At 31.5% G+C, this 21,609-nt stretch overlaps 2 protein-coding genes across 46 annotated transcripts in view; both read left to right on the forward strand.

Annotated features, from left to right (window-relative positions):
- LOC126717402 (uncharacterized) overlaps positions 1 to 10,214 on the forward strand; it is a 50,636-nt gene extending 40,422 nt beyond the window's left edge. Inside the window, exons 1-9 of one of the 3 annotated variants that reach the window (XR_007652553.1) lie at positions 1,058 to 1,511; positions 1,610 to 1,715; positions 3,150 to 3,519; positions 4,727 to 6,477; positions 6,975 to 7,057; positions 7,847 to 7,953; positions 9,138 to 9,279; positions 9,400 to 9,543; positions 9,773 to 10,214. Coding sequence is in view for 1 of the 3 variants with exons in the window: in XM_050419143.1 (XP_050275100.1) it covers positions 9,199 to 9,339; positions 9,476 to 9,508; positions 9,773 to 10,012 (414 nt within the window). In the remaining 2 variants the exon portion in view is untranslated. Of the gene's footprint in view, positions 1 to 1,057; positions 1,512 to 1,609; positions 1,716 to 3,149; positions 3,520 to 4,379; positions 4,590 to 4,726; positions 6,478 to 6,974; positions 7,058 to 7,846; positions 7,954 to 9,137; positions 9,340 to 9,399; positions 9,544 to 9,772 lie in introns of those variants that run through there. The other 2 variants (XR_007652554.1, XM_050419143.1) reach the window with 2 other exon arrangements.
- The window catches only part of LOC126717396 (disease resistance protein RPV1-like), a 206,061-nt gene that overhangs the window by 6,884 nt on the left and 177,568 nt on the right, over positions 1 to 21,609 (forward strand). The gene's annotated exons all lie outside the window — the stretch shown is intronic.

Below are 21,609 nucleotides of genomic sequence, written 5' to 3' on the forward strand. Positions count from 1 at the left end.
TGCAAGTCTAGCTTGCAAGCTCAGCTGGGAATGGAAGAGTGAAGGATATTTTGGCTTTGGCTTCTTTGTTATTTGAAATGAGGTTAGATAACTTGGGCGCTTGGGTCTTAAACACTCAAGTCTAATGTTTCCTGTAAATGAGAACACTTGTTGCCTTATATCAAGAACATTAGTTGCTTTTTCTTAGGAAGTACATTCCCTTATTGCTTCTTTACCAAGCCAAAATTTTGCTAGCTTCATCTCATTTACTTTTAAGTGCCTGTTTTGTCAGTGCAATTCTTTTTTGTGGCTGAGTCCATTGTGTAACAAGCAGAAGGTTTTTGAACCAAGGAGTGATCAGGCATTGAGCATTTCATAGAATATATCAAATGTTAGAGTAACTGATAGAGGCAGACCTTCTGGAGTTGCCACCACCATAACTGTGTGCAGTGAAAGGCCAGATCAGCCATTATGCACTTCATCTCTTATACTTTGAGTTTTAAATATTTGTGTGAGTAATAAGATTTAGAGTATCAGAGAAAAAGTTTTTCTCTCTTGTCATCTCTTTAAAGTTGCATACTATGGTTTTGTTATTTTAATTTTCTATTCATTTTTTTAAAACAAAACATTTGTGTTTTCAAACAACATCAATGGAGAGTGGTAACCTTAAGCATAATATTGTTGCTTTAAATCATGCATCAGTAATACCAGGCTGCTTGTCTTGTGCTATTACTTCCACAAAAGAGGCTTCTCCTTCTTCTTGTTCTTCTTCTTCAAAGAAAGATGCTTCCTGTTGGTAGTAGAGGAAAGGGGATTGGTTAAATTCATAATTCTCATGATGATGTTTCAATCTTCCATTCTTTTTTCATCGTAAATGCATACACATGTGAAATTCAGTATTCATAAATTTTATAATATAAGATATTGATTTCTTTGATTTTTTCCCCTTCTGTTACAACATCAGCAACTAGTATTCTTTGGCATTGATTTTTGTGGAGATCCCTTAAGAAGATTGGCTTTTAGTGTCTCTGGAAAGTTTCCTGAGTCCTACATGCAACTCATGTAGTTATGAGTCAATCTTTTGTCATTTACTTTCTGTTCAACTGTGTTTGTCATTTTCAATACTCTTTCCCTATACGAGGATTGTGTTATCATCTTCATATGTTATAATCAGTACAAGGGAAATACAATGAATTTTAAATACTTCTATTTTCTTGTAATGTAATCCATCAATGTAGAATATATTTAATTTGTAGGGAATTTCTATATTGAAATCGTAGAAATGGACCTTTTCTACTTTTGCCAAAAGGCCGTTGGTGGGTGCTTGAACATTTGGAAGAATCGCTATAGTGATATCTTGACCACATCATCTAATAAACACGATCATGTAGAAAATGTTTATGTATTGTGAAATACATTAAATACCCAATGGAAGGTCTATATTTCAAGAAGCTAAGATGTGGGTTTCAATAATTTGATTCAGTGCTTTGAAGAACCGAAAATTGGAGAAGTTAAAAGAAAATATTAACAAGGTCAAAGACTGATGAGAAAAATTGTTAATATATCCTGATGTTTTTATTTGTTTGAAGAACCTTTATGCTTAAGAACATGCGATCGATCTTGTTTGCAGAAAAGATGAATGCAACGAGTGAAAAGGCGAAGACCAAGCTGCTATTTCAATAAAAGTACCTAATTGCCCTCACTCCATCCTCTCAATATTGGCTTAGGCCATTGAGGTATGTTCATAAGCATACTTTGTATGTTACTCTGCTTGGGATATTTTTGAATTAAGCTATTGAAAACTCTATCGAAATATGATTAACCTTCTTGCAAAATGAACTAAAACTTACTTTGAGTTGTAATTTGATAAAATAGTCACCTAAAACAAGCCCTGTTAGAGGTGATTTGTCCATTAACTCAAATTGTGACCATTTCAAATTTATAACTGAAATAATGTTTTGAACACACAATTTCCAAGTGCTATGTGTAGTGTGTGCACTTCACAGTGTGCAACAACAATTTTTTTTTTTTTTTTAATTTTATTATTCTACCCAGGAAAAAATAAACCTTCGACTTCCTTTTGTGGTATTGTTGTTCTCTTACTAGAGTTACCATTGTACTTAGATGTATGTCATAAGCATTGTTGCAAAACCTTGGGAACTGAGTATTCTGATAATTTCTTTTGCGTTTTTCTTCTTCGTATTGAAGCAAATTAAATTAAACAAACAATTTCCTATGCTTTTTTTTAAAAAAAAAATTTCTTCTTCTTCTTCTAACTTATGGTAATTGTTGGCCTTATAATTTGGTTTTAATATGGAAGTAGTCATGAGGCCACTTTGCTCTGAGTTTTATTTGCATGTGCTTCAATGTAATTTTATTAAGTATGATTTAGGCCTTCTGCATTGCTGATTTGTTAAATATGACAAAAATATAACTAACATCAAACATGGATTGGTATTATGGTTAGTCAAGTTCGGAGCAAGTTTTCTAATCCACTAAAGTTTTATGGTCTGTTTGGATTGAGGGGGAGTAGAAGAAAGTAGAGTAGAGTTGGCCGGAAATTAGCCTAATATCTGGTCAACTCTACTCTACTCCCTCTTACTCCTCCTCCCTCGATCCAAACAGACCATTAGTTTTTTTTGATACAATTCTCAAATTAATGATTTTTTTTTACTTCTTTGTCCATTTTAATGTATGAGTTTCACCCTCAATCTCGTTGGTCATTTATTCCTCCAACTGTAGTGCTAAGAAAATTCAAGGACGAATCACTTTTCCTTTAAAATTCTGTAGGAATTTTTGACACTTAGTAAAACTAATAATTACTTCGCTGTAGCTATTGATTTGTCATAGGACTGGTCTTAGTTAATGAATTGGCCGTGGGGGGAGAGCTCTTCATTTCACCCTGATGTCATGTTAAAAGGCTGGCTAGAATGTAGTCCCTTGAATATATATCCCTTAGTCTCAACAACTTCCTTTTAGTGGATTTGAACAACCTACTCACTCTTCATCTTCACTAAAACTCCACTTCTCTTTTTCTCAAAGTCTTTAACACGGATTATAGAATTAATTGATATTCATACTCAAATCAAATAAAGCCCAAGAAAGTGTTGCTTTCTTGGTAGGGCTCTAGAAATCTTCACAAGCGATTCAAAATCTTTTTTTGAATGCAGTAGTAGCAATGAAAATCCTTTGGATGGCAAAAGAGGAAGCTTTGTTTTCAAACACTAAATCCAGCATAAATCAGTTAGCTCGTCGTCTAAACAAACAGTATGACTTTTACTTGAGATCACTTGGGATTCAGTGTGAAATCGAAGAGCAAAACAGGGGAAGTGTTTGGACGAGGTCACCTAATCAATGGGTAAACCTTAGTTTTGACTCCATGGCAAGATGTTGTGTAATAATGTAGGCCATAGCCTTGCAAAATGGACCAAAACAAAAGGAGGAGGAGATACTATCCCTTTGTAAACAAGACGCTGACTTCAATCCATGTCTGCTATGCTGTGGAAGATTCCTGATTCAACTACAAAGAAACATGTCACGGTACAATTATTACATTTAAAATCCTTCTCCCTCTAAATTAATTGGTTCATTCATGTGATTGGGTGCAAATCCAATTAATGTAAACAAAATCTCAATGAATGGATGAAATTAGTCACTTTAGATTAGTTGATTTTGTTTTGATGTACATTCTTTTTTCATTGGTTGGGTGTTTCACCTTAATGAGTTAGGGAAACCAAATATTATGGGATTTGAAAACTCCTTCACTGAGCTCCTTCAGTTAATATGTGTAGTTTTCCTGTGCTAGTTGGTTCTATTATGACTTATATTTTCCTTTTATTCTGCTTTGAATATTTTGAAAATTGGGGAAAGCTACTCCTTGGTTAAATAGGAGTGGAATTTCAACGTGAGTGCAGGTGTAATACTTCTGTTAAAGCTATGTGAATAGAAGAAAAAGTTGAAGATATTAGGCTTAAAATTGAATTTCGAAGAAAGAACTTTGGCTGTATTTATAGTTTGACTAATATGCATTTGTGGTGCAGTTTATTTAGTGTAGCTTAGTATTGTAGGATGATGAATTATAAACAAATAAAGATCTTGATTTTGGGTGCTAAGTATTCTATAATTATTACTTCTTATAATATATGCCATAGGCAACTTACACATGATGAGAAGCATGTCTTATTTTGCAATTGATTCAGTAATTTATCTTTGCTTCTTTGTAATGGTGTTTAATTTGTTCATCATATGGGTAAATTTTAGATTCCCTTTTAGTATATACTTTTAATTTAATGTACATTTTTTTTATGCATTACAAGGTTTTTGGTTTTTTTTTTTTTTTTTGGGGGGGGGGGGGGGGGGTGGGAAATGGGGCATTGGCCTAAATTTTTTCATTTGTGATTGGTTGCATTGAATACCTTTTTCAGATTGTACGTTCAGTTTATTGAATGTTCTCCTAGTTATTGCCCTCTAGTCTTACCAATAACTAATTTTCTTGGGATGATATCATGAGAACTACTAGGACTCGACATTCTCAAGTAAGCTAGATTAGACGATTATTTTCTCCAACTACTTAAGTAGATGCCATTTCTGCTGACGAGTTATTAACATGGGTTAGCTCAATATATTTACGTTGTCCTATTCGTTGACTTCTTGTTTAACCTCTTTTCCTTGCTTGTGTGTGCCTTGTGTGCCATTTGTATATATGTCGTTGCAGATTCTCATTTAGTTTAATGACCTATTCATTCAGGGGCCAGCTAATCTGATATGTCATGTTAGCTGCTGGCAGCTTGAGCATGAATGGCAACAGTATATTGCAGCTATTACAAAGTTGGCTATTAGGGAGTGTCTATAGTATGCAAGTAATTGATGCCATCTACTTATCTGATAAATAATTTATGCATCCACTTTTTGGGTACACGATGATGTACCTTGATGTTAGCACTTCACTGTTTTATGTGAAATTATAATGAACTTTCGGCTTCTCACAGTGTGGATAGAAGTAGGATCCAGCAAATTTAATAGCTGACATATAAACTTGAGATTTCTTAATTTTGGTTGAATAAATTAGAAAAAACTTGTGAAAAGGCATCAAGTCTTCTAGGCTAAGATTTGTAGCCACTAACATGAACCTTGAGTATCAACGCGGACATAATGTCTAACAAGTGTCCTGGGGCATTCATATAAAAAGGTGTTTTACTATCATGATCAAGGAATTTTCTTTTGGATGTCTAACGGTGTAAATAAGAAAAATGCTAGTGTTATAAGCTTATTCATATCTGTACCAAAACAATACATCAATAATCTGGGAAGTCTAGGGTATGACAAATATAGAGGCAAATGTATTTGCGATAATAGCTTCCAAACCAGGGGAAATTTTGAGAAAGCACACAACAGCTGATAATCGAACTTGCAGTTCTTTTTTCATGTTAAATTAGAGAATTCTTTGGATATGGAGACCATTTTGCTCCTTTATAAATGCAAAGCCTTTCATTTTAGTATATAATTGTCTCTCCAATTTTTTTTTTTTCTTTTAAAGAGCTTTCATCTAGTGCTTCATGACTCAATAGGCTGCTTTAACCAAAAAATAATTCTGAAGATATTTCATTAAGATTGTTCAGTGTCTCTTCGCCCAATGCATTGTGTGAAGGCATATTTTCTTACATGCAACCATATCAAAATTGTTTTTGCTTATGTGCAGTTTAGTAAGCTCTTTTACATCATTATTTGGTACTGTATGTGTTGTTTTAAGTCTTTTTTATGTGACAAATAATTATTTTATTGATTTCATTTTTTACAATTTGAATAGGTTTGCATCTCAAAGTTCACTTATTTTTTCTGCATTATCTCAAATGCTGGTTCTTGTATGTTTTACTTTTTCCTTTATTGTTGTGGTATTCTCTCCAAAAAATTTTCATTTCAAGGCCTTTTATAGTGCTTCATGACTTATTAGAGATTAGACTCCTTCAATAAAAAAAACTGAAGAAATTATAGGCTTGTTCAGTGTCTTCCCCTAATGCATTGTGTGAAAGATTTATTTATTTGTAACCATATAATAAAGTTTTTGCTTATGTGTAATTGGGTAAATTTTTTTACATCATTAATCAGTACTCTGTGTTGTTTTTAGTCTTTTTCATGTGACAAATATTATTTTATTGATTGTTCATTTTGAACAATTTGAATACATTTTCATCTCAAAGTTCCCATATCTTTTCTGCGTTATCTCAAATGCTGGTTCTGGTGTGTTCTACTTCTACCTCTTCTTTTATCAATTGATTTATTTAACAGCATTTTTTCAAATGCTTTATGACAAATTTGATTTGTACCCCTGTATTGTTGTAGTAGTATTGTCTCTCCAAAATCTGATTTAGGAGGTCTAGGCCTGTGCTTATGGCCTAAGTGGAATCTTCATTGGCTTGGGTATCAGAATTAAAATCTTCTAGTGTTGAGATATCCTTGTTTACCATGTCAAGATATAATTCCAGATCATTTGCAGGAAAGGTATCAATAACTTGTGTAACATCATGCCAACCTGAAGATGACATTTTATTTTTTATTTTTTTATATACAAGTTCAAACCTTGGATTAACTAAAATGGCATCTCCAACTTAATTAAATCATTAACTAGCAAACAATGATGAGGGTGAAATGTTCAAATTAACCAAATAGTTTGTTTCCCTGGTAAATTTACCCACATGTAGCAACAATTTCAAAAGATTAGGTATCCCTGGTGGAGATATTTAATTGAGGATAGTATAAGGACTGTTGCAGCTAGAAATCTCCAACTCTTTACTACTAAAAGCTCCACACGAACTTTGATGCAATTTATATGCTTTGCAATGAGTCATTGTCTAAAAGCAAACCCTGTGCATTGCAATTATATTATTTATCCTTTTGCCAAAGAAATATTTGTTATGTTATCAATTTGAGATTGTTATATATATTTTAAGTTGTGGATTGAACTGTCACTAATAATATTGATATTATCCACTATGTAGAGTTGCATCCTTGAGGCACAGGCAATATGTGCTTATTGCATGACAAAATAAGGGTAGCAATGGCATTGTAACCTACCCCATCTGTAAGTGTACATGAGTAATTGTGTAACATGTTAACTATTTGAGTTAAAGTTCCAAATGCTTGAATTCTAGATAAATAGAATTTTCCAGTGAGATATACTTGGCATGCCGTCGGAGGATTATTGATTTCATTAAGGGGTTAATGCAGATGTTCTTATCAATGTGTCTCAATCTACACTATATCCTACTTGTTTCTAAATGAAAGGATAAAGCATTTAACTTTTGGAATTTATATGGTTAATGGTACATCAGGCTGGGACATAGTATATTTTTCTACACTAAACGCACCTACACCCATTGAACATGCACTAATTAATGCCATATATGCTCTATAGTAGTCATACAGATAAAGTACATGCAACAAGTAATTTATGGTTAAGTCATGGTTTTTACATCCTTCCCACGTTTATATGAGGTTCAACACACTCGATGATACCATATGTTGATAAACTATATTTTCCTTCTCCTTTTCATTTGTTTATTGGGTTTTACAATTCAAATCCTTATTAAGAGTGGTCAACTTTCCATATTTCAAATATAGAACTAGATGATCAAATTTCTATTTGAACTTACCTTCATAAACCTAGGCAACAAGAAAAGTTTGAGTGTTATAGTTTGTTTATTGTACTCTTTGTTTTGTCAATTAGCAGCTACACGAAAAAGAGGTAAAGAGTTGATACAAATGAGACTGCATATTTTCTAATTGACTTTTGTAAAATCTAGAATGTGTCAATGTTAACGTTGACGGTGTTGGTGTGCATATATACTAATACAAATTTGGGCATGTACAGGAAGTCCTTGATATGGGTTTGCATGAAACATTTGCAACATGAAGATGCCAAGAATTGGAAGCTTATATCCATGGATACACTTCCAATTCAAAATAAATACATTTAAGGTGCATAATCCACTTAATTCACTTACTTTTACAGAAATACCTGCATGACCAATCACAAAATGTTTATGTATTATTTATTTGGGCCAAGGTGATTGTGGTATCTCTATGATAATATATATTTTGATTCTCTTATTTTGTGCAACATTGTTGTGCCCTACCAAATAGAAAGTAATCTAAATCTCCCATGTTGTGTAAATTTCATTAGGGTTTAATTAGATCTTAATCTAATCTTAATATTTCGTAGGTCCTCACAGCTTTTCCATGTTTTGATCTCTTTATGTTATTAGAACTTGACTCTATGGTTGATATTCACACTTCCCCTCTTTGTTCAAAATTATTTGTGAACTAAATGCCTTTTTTTTTATTAAAAAAAATTGTATTTGTTTCTTTGATTATTGGAATTTAGTTTAAAAAACATAGAGTTCTCTATAAAATTTGAGATTTCTCTTATTTTGAATGCTTTTATGATATATGTGTTTTATTCTTTAGGTGAAGAACTATTTTCCAAATCTGAATTAATGGTTTTTTTATTATTATATAATGATGTAAAATTTGACATGTTTATCTATCAAGTTGCAGTTTGGGACATGGGTTTTTATCCTATTTGATTAGTTTAAGGAACATTAGGAAAGATTTGAGAAAGACCCAACTTGAATATGTGACTACAAAATTTTTCAGTGATATTCAAAAATTATGGAGTTTAAAATGAGACAAAAATTGTAAAATTTGAAAAATGTGATATAGATTGAAGACAGTTCTCTTTTTTAGTGTTCATTCCTATCCCAAAATGAGTTGGGTAGAATAGGTTATCTGAATAAGTCATTTTACTGCCAACATAGGTGGTCATTTCTTAGGTTATTAGAAGCTTGGATGCATTGAGAAACTTACTTGATTTTAAGATATAAGAAAGTATTTTTAGGGTATGAACATAGGTTGTTTGATCTCTCTCTCTCTCTCTCTCTTCTCATGAGTCAATAACATTTTTTAGATGACTTTTTTTTTTCTCAGCCATTTAATATTATGTTGGCCTATTGGTTTACTTCTTTGACCAACATGATATACCATCTCCTGGCCTTTCCACTTTAACATCTAGTCTGGCTTTAGCAGGGTATTGCTTTACTTATGAGGTTTGAATTTTGTACTTTGATTAAATGATATAATAATATGGTGTCTGATATGGCCAGAGTGGCAGGATGTTTTGCATAGAGTTCATTAGCCATGGAGACCATGATTCAATAGTCAAATATGGACAGTTGGGTTAAGTGGGTTGATTCTGATCCACCTACAGCCATATTGCAGCTAGAGGTGCCGTGCTGGGAACTTGAGGTAACCCTTCTTTCTAAGCTTTCCTTCAAGTGGAAAGTTGGTGGTCTTCTCAACAAGATAGTAAGAGCTTCTTTAATGCATGATCATGTAATGTTGCTTAGCTTGGTTACATTGTTACAGGAAGAAGAATGAAATTTGAAGTTGACTTGGAATAAATGCCCACATCATGATCATCATGTGGTTCTTTTGTGATTAGCTTGTTGTGAGCAGTCCTCTAATCAAGGGCAAGGTTAGGTGCAATGCAGGGTTTGTCCTCATGATCATGTAATACTTTTATTTTTAATTTTTAAACAAAAACTGCCCCCCAAAAAATCTAGGATTTATCTTTGCTTATTTTTAATTATTAAATGTGATTGTTGAAGAAAAATGAATGGCGGGGACATAGTTGGGTTTAGGAGTTTCCATACTATGTAGAGTGGGCACATAGTTGGATTTATATCAGATGATCAGCTTCTTCTTTTGAAATTATTTATGGTTTAAATCTACTTGGCAGGTTTTGGCAAATTACTTTTGCTATGTCAAGATTGGTAGGTTCCTGTCATGGTTGAAGGATGTTGCAAATGAAAATCTAAGTGGCATGGTGCTTGTGTTATTTGTAAATCTAGAGATTGGTACAAGGTTCTTGCTGGTTGTTGGCATTGGCTTACTACCAGTGCTATTTGTCCTTCCATTAAGGAGGCCATTTAAAATCTGGTGTAAAGAGGGTGCTGGTAATTTTGGTCTTGACAAGTAGCAGAGCTGTTTCAAAATTAATTCTCAGGAAGGGTTGGACTCAAAGAGCGTTCATTAGATGAAAGCTTGATTGCTTGTAGTTTTTATTTCCCCTGGTTTTGGTTGTAATTTTTTAAGATTATTTTACTTCTTCGATATGCTGACAGTAGATTTACTTCTTTGGTGTTTGGTTGGCTCTAAAGATATTTATAGTCTTTGTTGTATTGCCTGTTTCTTTAAATAATAATTACTCCAAAGAAATCCAAGTTTTATCTTCTTATATTTGTGTTGCAGTTCTGATAATATGTCATGAATTGATGAGAAATGAATTTGAAGTAATGACTCAACCCATGTTTACATAATTCTATTCGATTGTTGAGAATTACCAAGTGTTTTGTAATGATAAGAGAGACCATGCAATGAGCTGAGTCGGGAGTTGGGATTTACAAGGAAACCAAAGAGCAAAACAAGGAAAGTGTTTGCACCAGGCCACCTGCTCCATGGGCTAAGCTTAATTTTGCCTTAGTGGCAATATGTTGTGCAATAAAGAGCCCACAACCGGCCAAAATGGGCCCAAAAATAGCCTCACAAAATGGGCTCTGTTCTCTTCTATCCTTCCCAAAAAGAAGAGAGAGAAAGCAAATACAATTGGTGAACTAAAGAAGTAATACTATCCCAGGCCCAGCCTTTTGTATCTTATGGAAGATTCAGTTGAGTGTTATGATACACCTTATGGTGCTCTCTAACTCATGAATATGTTTCTTCAGCATTGTGATCTCCTCTATTTCCTTTTCTCTTTTCTGGTCTTTATACAATACCTCATAGTTTATGGATGAAATCTCCATTGGTAGGGAGTTCAAAATTAAGATCAACTAGTGTTGAGATATCATCGTTTAGCACATCAAGACATAATTCCAAATTGTTGGATGCAAGGGTATCAATAACTTGTATAACATCATAGCAAACCAATTGTCATCTCTAACATTGACATATTTTGTATAAACAAGTACAAACCTTGTATTATTGTAATAACTTCAGGGGCATCTTAAGCCTTATTGAATCATTAACTGGTAAACAATGATGAGGTGAATTGTTCAATAACAAAATAAATGTACCCACATATGCAACAATTTCAATGGACTAAGTATACAGAACTGAGATATGTATTTGAGGTTAGTATTAGGACCATTGAGATTGAAAATCCCAAACTTATGATAACATTGAATCAACCACTACACATTCACACCTCATCTCACTAAATGCTTTTTGCACTATGTATTTGACTTGTATTGCTTTCAAATCTTAATTGGTGAGATTGGATATATAGTATTGTTGGCATCTCTTCTGTGGTCTCTATTGAAACTGTTAGAGCATAATTTGTTATTGTAATACTATCATGAACCATTTAGGCAATATCAAAATTCATAAGTATCCATATTTTCTATTTTTAGTCCCCAAGTAGAGCTGTAAATTAGTTAAAGTATATCACATCCTTCTTGTATCTGCCTCTACCCATAGTTTTGTATCCCCAGAAAGATAAATTAAGAAAATAAATATGGACACCATCTGAAGCTTTCTATTCGTCCATAATGATTCATATTTGATCTTTCCTTTAGTCATTCAGTTTTTAACAATTTCAACTATTATTTCGAGATGACCTATAAAGTGGATGACTGATGGAAATTGTGAAACACCAATAGTTATGAGAGAAAAACATACTAAAGTGATGTATCTAACTTTAATAAGCAAAATGTAAAGAGTTTTGATTTTTATCCAACAAGCTTTCATTTTACCATTAGTGAAATTAAGGTTTTGTAATTCGTCCATGAAAAAAGAGCGAAGGATACACTGCGGCTTTCTCACAGTTTATTACATTCCCTATACAGCTTCTTGAACTATTGGTTGGCCAGTGTGTACAATGTTAAAGGCTTCCCTAGGGGCTGTTTCTTATTTTGCTATATTATGGGTTATCTGGAAAGAGAGAGATCATTTCATTGTCCCCTAAATCCATTACTGCTTACTTGTAAGGTTTTATTGTAAATGTCTAATTTTGTATACAAAGATGTTACCACTTTTTAGCAACTTAAATGTCATTAATTTTCGGAAGACAATGACACATGGAAAAGATGAATCCATGGTTCCTCTGACTTTTTGACAAGCTGATGTAAGAAAGAAAAAATAAAAATTAGACAAATTGATTGATATGCAACACCAGAGAGGATTTGGACACAAACCATGTCACATTGTGTTAGTCATGGTCTTCATTTTTAATTTTTTTTAAAACTTGATATACATACTGTTGGTTGAATTCATTATAGTTTAACTCAGAAACTAATTTGTAATTTGATATTAGAGTGAAAATGTTTATAACTATAAGATCTTAGATTTTGAGACGTTGATAGATTTAAATATATAATCCCATGTCAAGATAAAGTTCAGACTGAACAGCAATAGTAGCTAAGGTGTCAAAGAAAATGATGAAAGCATTGTTACTTTTCCTAGGACTCAAATGAGAGGAGGTAAACATTAAGAAATAGAAATGTTCACCAATTCGTCCATGACCAAAACACTGTTCTTTACAACCTTGACATCTATCGTCCCCCAACATATCTTTACCCTCTTGCCCTATCACCACTGCCACCACTACCTGTTAACAGTATTTTGATGTAGAACAAAAATTTGCATATCAGCACTGGATTTTATTAGATTTGTTCTAATGCATCTCAAAATATATTGGATCTATGCAGTACCTTTGTTTCAAAATCTCTATTTCCCCCCTTCCCCTGCGACTATATATGCTTAAGAAGATTAGATAACTAGAATACCTGTGGCTTTCAAATGTCAACATGACAAATCAAACTGTCAAGGAATGTGCCCATTGTTCACGAGTAAAACACTTTTAGGCTTGAAATCCTTGTGAAATACCCTTGCAAGGAAATCAGTTCTAGATTCAGTAAAAGCATGAAGAAGTAAGTCTATATTATTGTGCTTTTTACATTACAGATGCTTGTGCAGACAAACATTGAAATTGAATCTAAAATATGCTGGAAAATTTTAAGCAGCAGAAATTACAGTATTTAGAATATTTTGGCTATCTGAGGCATGATTATATACGTACGAGGACCACTCTTATGAAGGTGTGATAGAAAAGTTCACACAACGATTAGTGACAACAAGTTGACACAGGCTCATCTGGAGAAGCAAAATACTGTGGCATAATGGGATTTGTAAACTATTAGATAAAGTACTATATTAGTCAAGTTGTCTAAGAAAAAGTTCCTTCAACAAATCAATTATTAACGTAGAATATGTTTTGAATTCTCACTTATGAAATTCATCACTTTAGACATCATCAAGATTAGATTACCTTGACAGTGAAGGTACTCCAATGCAATCCTTACCTCTATAGGATAAAATTCAAAATCATCAATGACTTCAGGTCGGTTAGAAATTTGAAATAAAACTTAGCAACAATTCACAGGGAAAATAAGACTGTGATAGATTGGAAAAAAAAATGTTAGCAATATATTGTATCTATTTGCTTGCACAAAAAATTCTTTTAAGTGTTCTGACATATGTACAAGGAATTTTTCAAAACAATTAATTGCAACCTATAAGACAGTACTAATAAAAATCTTCTTGAATAATTTTTAGGCTCAATTTAAATCATGATCAGGCTCAAAACATGACTATGTAACTTTGCCTATCAAGATTACCACAAGCAATAATTTTCTGCAGAGGTTTTTGATGAAAGAGTGAATACAGGCAAGCATTTTTGTTTTTTCCCAAGTAGTAGGTGCCCTTTGGAACTTATTGGCACCAAAAAATTCTCTCTGTATAAGAGCAGCCCCATTACCACTAATAATTCCCTTTATGTTGGTTTCAAGAACCACAGCCACTGCTTTTACTCCTCCAGACCGATGCAAAGCCTCAAAGTTCTTATTCCTCACCATGTCAATTGAGCCTTTTCATATCAACACTGAGAATGTAAACAGGTTTTTCATTCAAGGAACGCTCATTGAAAGGCTGCACAATAATGGAATTGGTCAATTGGTGCTGTATATATGCAAGGGCATTTGTAAATCAGTAGACCATCTTTGGTTCATTGTTTAGCAGATCATGATTATTGGGCCTTTGTTTTGTTGCTTTTGGGGTACATTGGTTGATGTCAAGAAGGTGATAGATGTCCATTCTTGCTTGAAGGCACGCATACAACACATAAATATCATCATTTGGCTGGTAGTTCCTCACATATCTTATGTGGACAATCTGGTGGGACTGGAATACATGAACATATATACATGTTGTACTATGATTTTTTTGGGGGTTATTTACATTTATGATTGTAATTCATTATGAGGCTCTACATTTTTACGCTACTCTTCTTTACTAAACTCATTTTATACTTAGGAAAAAATTGTGTTTGATTATTCACTTCATTGGGTTGGCAGTGTTCCTAGATTATATTTCTGTTCAGATCCAGAATCGTATGCTATTGTTCTTTGTACCAAATGTCTTCTCCTTTGCCTCTCAAAAACAAGGCATGGGCGTTGAAGTCATGAGTTTAATATGATATGTGTAAATGATTAGAACGTACCACTCAAAATTCAAAACAGCAATGTGAAGGCTGAATATTGTTTCTGAAGCAAGGAGGTATGGGGAAACTAAGATAGGGACCCGAGTCCTTAAGTTTAAATCACTAACGTCACTCATACGATCATGCCAAAGCCAAACCAATGGAGAAGGAGAGAAACACAGAGGAGTGAGAGGCTGATTCATTGGAACTACCCTCTTCCTCCCACAACTTCAAGTCGACATCGTCACAACGACTGCCCCAACACTCACTGGCAGTCTAAGATTTCTCAAGTCTTAGTCAATGTCTTCAGCCTTGGTCCATAGCACGTGTGTAGCTGCGAAAGGATCTCCGTCAAAAATATATGGTCATTGGCCACGCGATAACAGTCACTACTTGCTGAACCTCATCACCACCATAAGTCTTCTAAACTATTTCTTCTAGTGACACGCTGCCGAGTTTCTAGCAGAGGACACCATCTCAGGTGCCATCACTAGACGAAGCCTTGCCGCTGTTCCAAACCTTGGATCCTATGTTATTGATATTTGCCTTGTTGGTCCTAGTGCTCTCCATTGGGTGGGTCTAGTCTCTTTGTTGTTGCTTGATGTATTGAAGTTAACTTGGTTGTTGCTGATGGTTTAATTTCAATCCTTTCTTTGAGTTTTCTGAGTAGGAAGGGATTTGATAGAGTGGTTGGTGTTTTTGGTTGTATTTGTTGTTTGGGTATTTCTTTGGTGAGGAGCAGTGGCAACACCACGTACAGCTCAGGGTGTTCCCAGGAACACCCTGACCTGAAAAAAAAAAAAAAAAAAATTTATATATAATAAAAAAAAAATTTATATTTGCTCTGTATTAGGAACACCCTCAAATCATTACTCCAACACATGGTAAGTGATTTTTGTTTTGAGTGGTAAAATTCCTTTCAAGAATATAGCAATTAGAAAAGTTGAAAGATTTCGTGGCTTTGGCAAGGTTTTCTCGAGGAATTCTTTGTTTGTTTATCTCTTTTTATAGTAGGATTATAATTTGTTCATATAATGTGGTGAAGGGTTCAATAGTTTTCCTTAACAAGTTTGCTTGATCAAGTGTTGGGTGAACATTAGGCGAAACATTCAGCCTAACAACTTTTTAAATACACTTGATTTTGTTCAACTAATCTTCATTGCTCGGCCAAAATTCTTAAACTTGCACCGTAAACAACTTTATTTAGACTTCAACCTTACTTACACCAAATGAGAGGCAACAAACAAACAATTACAATGAAACTTTTTCCAGAGAATAAAGTCCCATTTTTAACGGTAGTTATTTCATCATTTGTAAAGTCTCGGAACGAACGAACAAATATCAACAATTCTAAATGATTCATGTGCCTCTCAAATTCTCAATGATCCAAAGCTAGAAGATTAGAATAAACATGAACTAAACTGAGGATTTAGTGCATGTAATTGAGAATTCATTGCAACATAAAATATATACTTAATAATGGTGCACAATTATAAAGTCATCTTATTGAGGTCAAGCTTAACCTCATCTCTTAACATCTATGTTGTGTGCCTCACAAAATGGTGTTACTATAGTGACTATAGTACCACTTTCAATCATTTATAAATTTTTGATAAGCTCTTTGGTGGGTGGATGAAACAAGTTGTATGTCATCAAGTCCTCACATGATCTTATAGTATCCTTACGAAGAGAGTTGAAATAATTCTCTATAAATAAGAAAAAAAAAATTCTTCTTTTTCATCCATGACTTCGTTTCGATTCTTAAATGCATTAACTTTGAATGAATTATTATGCCTACGTACAAATTCCATGTGGCTTATTAAAGAAAAAGCATGCTAGGTAAAAAATTGTATAAGAGAAAACAAAAATAAATATATTTTGAGAAAGAACCATATTGTGCCTTTTTTTTTATAATGAAGAAGGCACACTAATTATGCTTTTACCATGCTATTCATTCCACAAAAACAATTGGTAGACTTCCACAACATGGGAGACGACCTGACAAACAGACTTAAGCCTACTAGACATCAAATTTAAGATGGAATCACATCTAGATATGCATATTTTCTACCAAGCTTTTGGTTAGGTGTCTCTAAACCATTTATCTATCTGTACAAACGGCAAGCATGGCGACCTAAAACAATTCATTAACTAAATTCAATTTAGTGAACACGTAGATATACCTTATAGCACAAAACAATATTTACAAATTTCATTTAAAATATGATAACAAATTAGTGACTTTACACAGAAACTTTGTTAGTTAAGTGTATATACGTACAATGGTCAAAAGATAATATTTCAAACTAATCAATATATTACTAAAAGTTGAAGCGTAGCATTTAATGTTGCTACGCTCCTATTGAGCCACGTCAACAGCCATGTCATTATCAATTTTTTCCCAATTTTTTTATACAATTTTTTAACATTTAAAGTTAATTAAAAACTCTATTATATTACAATCAAAATATCATATTTAATTTATCTTATTTTTAATTATTCTTATTTATTATTAAATTTTCAATTCCATTTTAACTTTTCATATCCCCACTACTCTCTACCTTAACTTTCTTCAACCTTTCTCATTCCATTTCAACTTTTCATATCCCCACTACTCTCTACCTTAACTTTCTTCAACCTTTCTCATTCCATTTCAACTTTTCATATTCCCACTACTCTCAATATTAATATTATTCTATCTTTTTATCTTCCTTTATTTTTTACTCTTCTTATTCTTATCCTCATGCTATAAAATTGTCATTCTCCCTCTTATTCCATGCATAATTTCTATTTTTCCACACACAAAAGCCCCCCCCCCCCCTCTCTCTCTCTCTCTATATACATTTTTTTTTCCTTCAATTTTAAGTATATATATATATATATATATATATATTTTTTTTTTAATTTTAGTGTAACAGATTGACCATCAAAACATACTGATGCAGTATTGAAAGCTCCACCAAATGCATCGCGGAAATCAGTTTTAGACTACTAGAAGTCAGTTAGTTTGCTAAAATTGGAATTGACAGGTAATCCAGCTTGATACAATTTAGTTTTATATTTTATGTTGTTATCTTTTTTATTCTCATTAGTTGTTAAATGTTATATTATTGCATTATAAAGATAGTATATAAAAATATAATATTATTTTATTACAAAGCATAACTAAAATAATATGGTGTTTATTGCCATACATTTCATTTTTATTATTTTATTCTCATCTTATTTTATTCAACATTTAAATTTAGCAACATCCTCCATATCATAATTATTTATATTTTGTCTCATTTTTTTAAAAATTAAACGTATAATATTTTATTCAATAAATAAAAATTGTTCTTATAAAGTCTTCCCATGAAATGTTACAATGCATCAATGGAAAAATGAAATACAAAACAAATATCAATTTAGAAACACTCAATTTAAAAAAAAAAAAGAATAAACAATTTTCTTATAAAGTATTCCCATAAAATGTTACAATGCATTAATAGAAAAAGAGAATACAAAACACATGCTATTTTAGAAACACTAAATTTATTATTATAATAATAATAATATCAAACCAAACATATCATAAAATAATAAACTAATAGTTATGGATGTACTAACTTCATGGCAGCAAAATGGAGTAAAATAAAAATAAAAATAAACGTTACAATATGCATATTTAGTACATTAGAATTATCATCAAATTTGGGAAAACAATAGGATGTTAACAAAGAGGGAGAGAAAGAGATTAGTAAAAGAAATCAAACGTCAATTAAATAAATTAATTAGTAACCGTTAATTGGAAAACAAAGAGACCGACGGCTAAAGAAGTAAAAAATTAATTAAAGATGACCCTACGAATGTTATTATAAACTTTACAATGCAAATAAATAAATCGTTAAATTCACTTAATTAAATCATATAATCATCAATTAAATAAAATCATACAAAATTTAAACTTGAAACTAATCAAACTCTAACCTAGAAAATCATATTTATTATCAAAACTAAAAGGAAAACGTTCTTCAGTAATAATAGAAACATATAAGAAATAAAGATGAAAATTTTCAAAATCTTTTTTTTTTTTTTTACATTTCATTTAACATTATTTATAAATAATAAAATATAAAAAAAGTCCTTAAATGCTTATATTCTTCACACACCATGACTTTTAAAATCTAATGAAAGGTTCGAAGAATTTAACTCTCATTTAATGCCTCTATTATGAAAATCAACAGCCAGTAAAATATGATAATAGTAAGAAACGTTATAAATGAGAACATGAAAAAACTAATTAGCCATTATTATTATGGAATAAATGTCTTTTTTTTATGCATCTAAGAAAATGAAATGTATAGGGTTTACTTATTAAGGTATATGTAAAGATTCACATTAAAAAAATATGTAAAGGTTTTTTGAAAAAAAAAAAGTAGATGTAAGATTTTTATTAACTTAAAAGACAATGAAAAACCAATTTTTAATTACTACAACCGTCGCTACTCTATAAATCACACACAACACTATATTCAATATCCTAAACAACATAGTTAGGTCCTTTTGGATATACACCACCATATTCAACTTATAAATTATTACCCAAATCAATTATACAATAATTACAATTACACAATCAAAGCATGAACATGTAACATGTATTACCTTCTGAATTATTGCTTGGAATTTTCACAATTATTGAAAGAGAATCTCCAAATTTAATTTTTAGAAAACATCAAGACAAGGTGAATTTTATTCTTTTTAACTTCCATGAAATGTTACAATGCATCAATGGAAAAATGAAATACAAAACAAAAATCAATTTAGAAACACTTAATTTAAAAAAAAGAATAAACAATTTTCTTATAAAGTATTCCCATAAAACGTTACAATGCATTAATAGAAAAAGAGAATACAAAACACATGCTATTCTAGAAACACTAAATTTATAATAATAATAATATATAAGAAATAAAGATGAAAATTTTCAAAATCTTTTTTTTTTTGACATTTCATTTAACATTATTTATAAATAATAAAATATATAAAAAAAAGTCCTTAAATGCTTATATTCTTCACACACCATGACTTTTAAAATCTAATGAAAGGTTCGAAGAATTTAACTCTCATTTAATGCCTCTATTATGAAAATCAACAGCCAGTAAAATATGATAATAGTAAGAAACGTTATAAATGAGAATATGAAAAAACTAATTAGCCACTATTATTATGGAATAAATGTCTTTTTTTTTTATGCATCTAAGAAAATGAAATGTATAGGGTTTACTTATTAAGGTATATGTAAATATTCACGTTAAAAAAATATGTAAAGGTTTTTTGAAAAGAAAAAGTCAATGTAAGGTTTTTATTAACTTAAAAGACAATGAAAACCAATTTTTAGTTACTACAACCGTCGCTACTCTATAAATCACACACAACGCTATATTCAATATCCTAAACAACATAGTTAGACCCTTTTGGATATACACCACCATATTCAACTTATAAATTACAATCCAAATCAATCATACAATCACACAATCAAAGCATGAACATGTAACATGTATTACCTTCTGAATTATTGCTTGGAATTTTCACAATTATTGAAAGGGAATCTCCAAATTTAATTTTTAGAAAACATCAAAACAAGGTGAATTTTATTCTTTTTAACTTCCATAGAAAAAAAAAATTACGCACTTTATTTCAACCCTTATGGAAAAAAAGGTTTACATGTAGCATGCAAAATGTGTTTAATTGACTTAGAGATGTAAAAATTAGTCAACCAACTATGGTAGAATTAAGGTTTCAAATTTTAAATAAAACAATTCTACAATAATAAAAAATTATTTTGTGATAAATATGATTATGAAATGCATTACTTTTCATTAAATTAGTTCAAATTACAAAATAATAATAATAATAATGAGATTTCCATAAAAAATAATCACGCGCAACGCGCGGGTCTGTGACTAGTATAAATAATAAAGCATAAAACATTCATTAAAAAATGATGACATATTCAACTATTTACATTGCATAAAAAAACTTATAGATCATAAGAAAACGTCATTATTATAAAATAATAGCAATAGTTAATGCGCATGGAATTGAATATAAATATATATATATATATATATATATTTATATATTTTGATACAAGATAGAATTTTACTCTAACCTAATCTAAGTGTATATGTGTGTGAAAATCCTTCCTGGAGACTTGAACCCCGGCCCTTGCCCCCCACACCCCTTATATTTGTGGAGTGACCATCGCACCAAGGGCGTACGGTAGTGAATATGTTCAATATGCAACACTCTTGATCTATCTTAAAAAAAAACTCCAAATGGGACTTTGCTATTTAAAAATAAATTAATAATCCGCTATAATAACATTATTTCCCTCACAATAAAAAATTAACAAAGACAAATACACAAAGCCATTAACAAATATACAGTTAAAAAAATTTAAAAAAAAAAATTGATCGAAAAACCCTTAACCTGAATGAGGAGAGTTGATTATGATGACAACGGCGGCCTTCAATTAGCTATGGCAACTCGGGTTTGTGGAGGGATCATATATATTGAGGGATTGGAGCTTTTTTAAACCAAAACTAAATAATAATAATAATAATACTTATAAAAAAAAATAATAATGTGGAAAATTGTGGGAATTTCAAAGCTTATATATGTGGTAGGAGGTTATCGAAAAATCAAAGGCTTTGGTTTTATAGTACATTGGTATTATGCTCGTGTGATGCACAGCTTAATCAAGAATCATGTATAAACTAAACAAAATAGGAAAACATTTTCGCATTTAAGTAAAATTTAATAATAAAATAGATGTAACAATTTATCATCAAATTTATTAATAATTGATTCTCAAACCCTAACCTTATGAATCAGATAAAACTTAATAAATTTAGGTTAAACAAAAGACAAAAAATACAAAAAACCTATTCAATTTGATGAAAGAAATTAGAGTAAACAAATATATAAAAAAAAATTAGTGTAAACAAATACATGCCTGTAAGGTTATAGGTAGAAGAAGAGAAGAATAAAAA

The sequence above is a fragment of the Quercus robur genome, chromosome 3 (genome assembly GCF_932294415.1).
Source record: "Quercus robur chromosome 3, dhQueRobu3.1, whole genome shotgun sequence".
In the NCBI taxonomy this organism is placed as follows: domain Eukaryota; kingdom Viridiplantae; phylum Streptophyta; class Magnoliopsida; order Fagales; family Fagaceae; genus Quercus; species Quercus robur.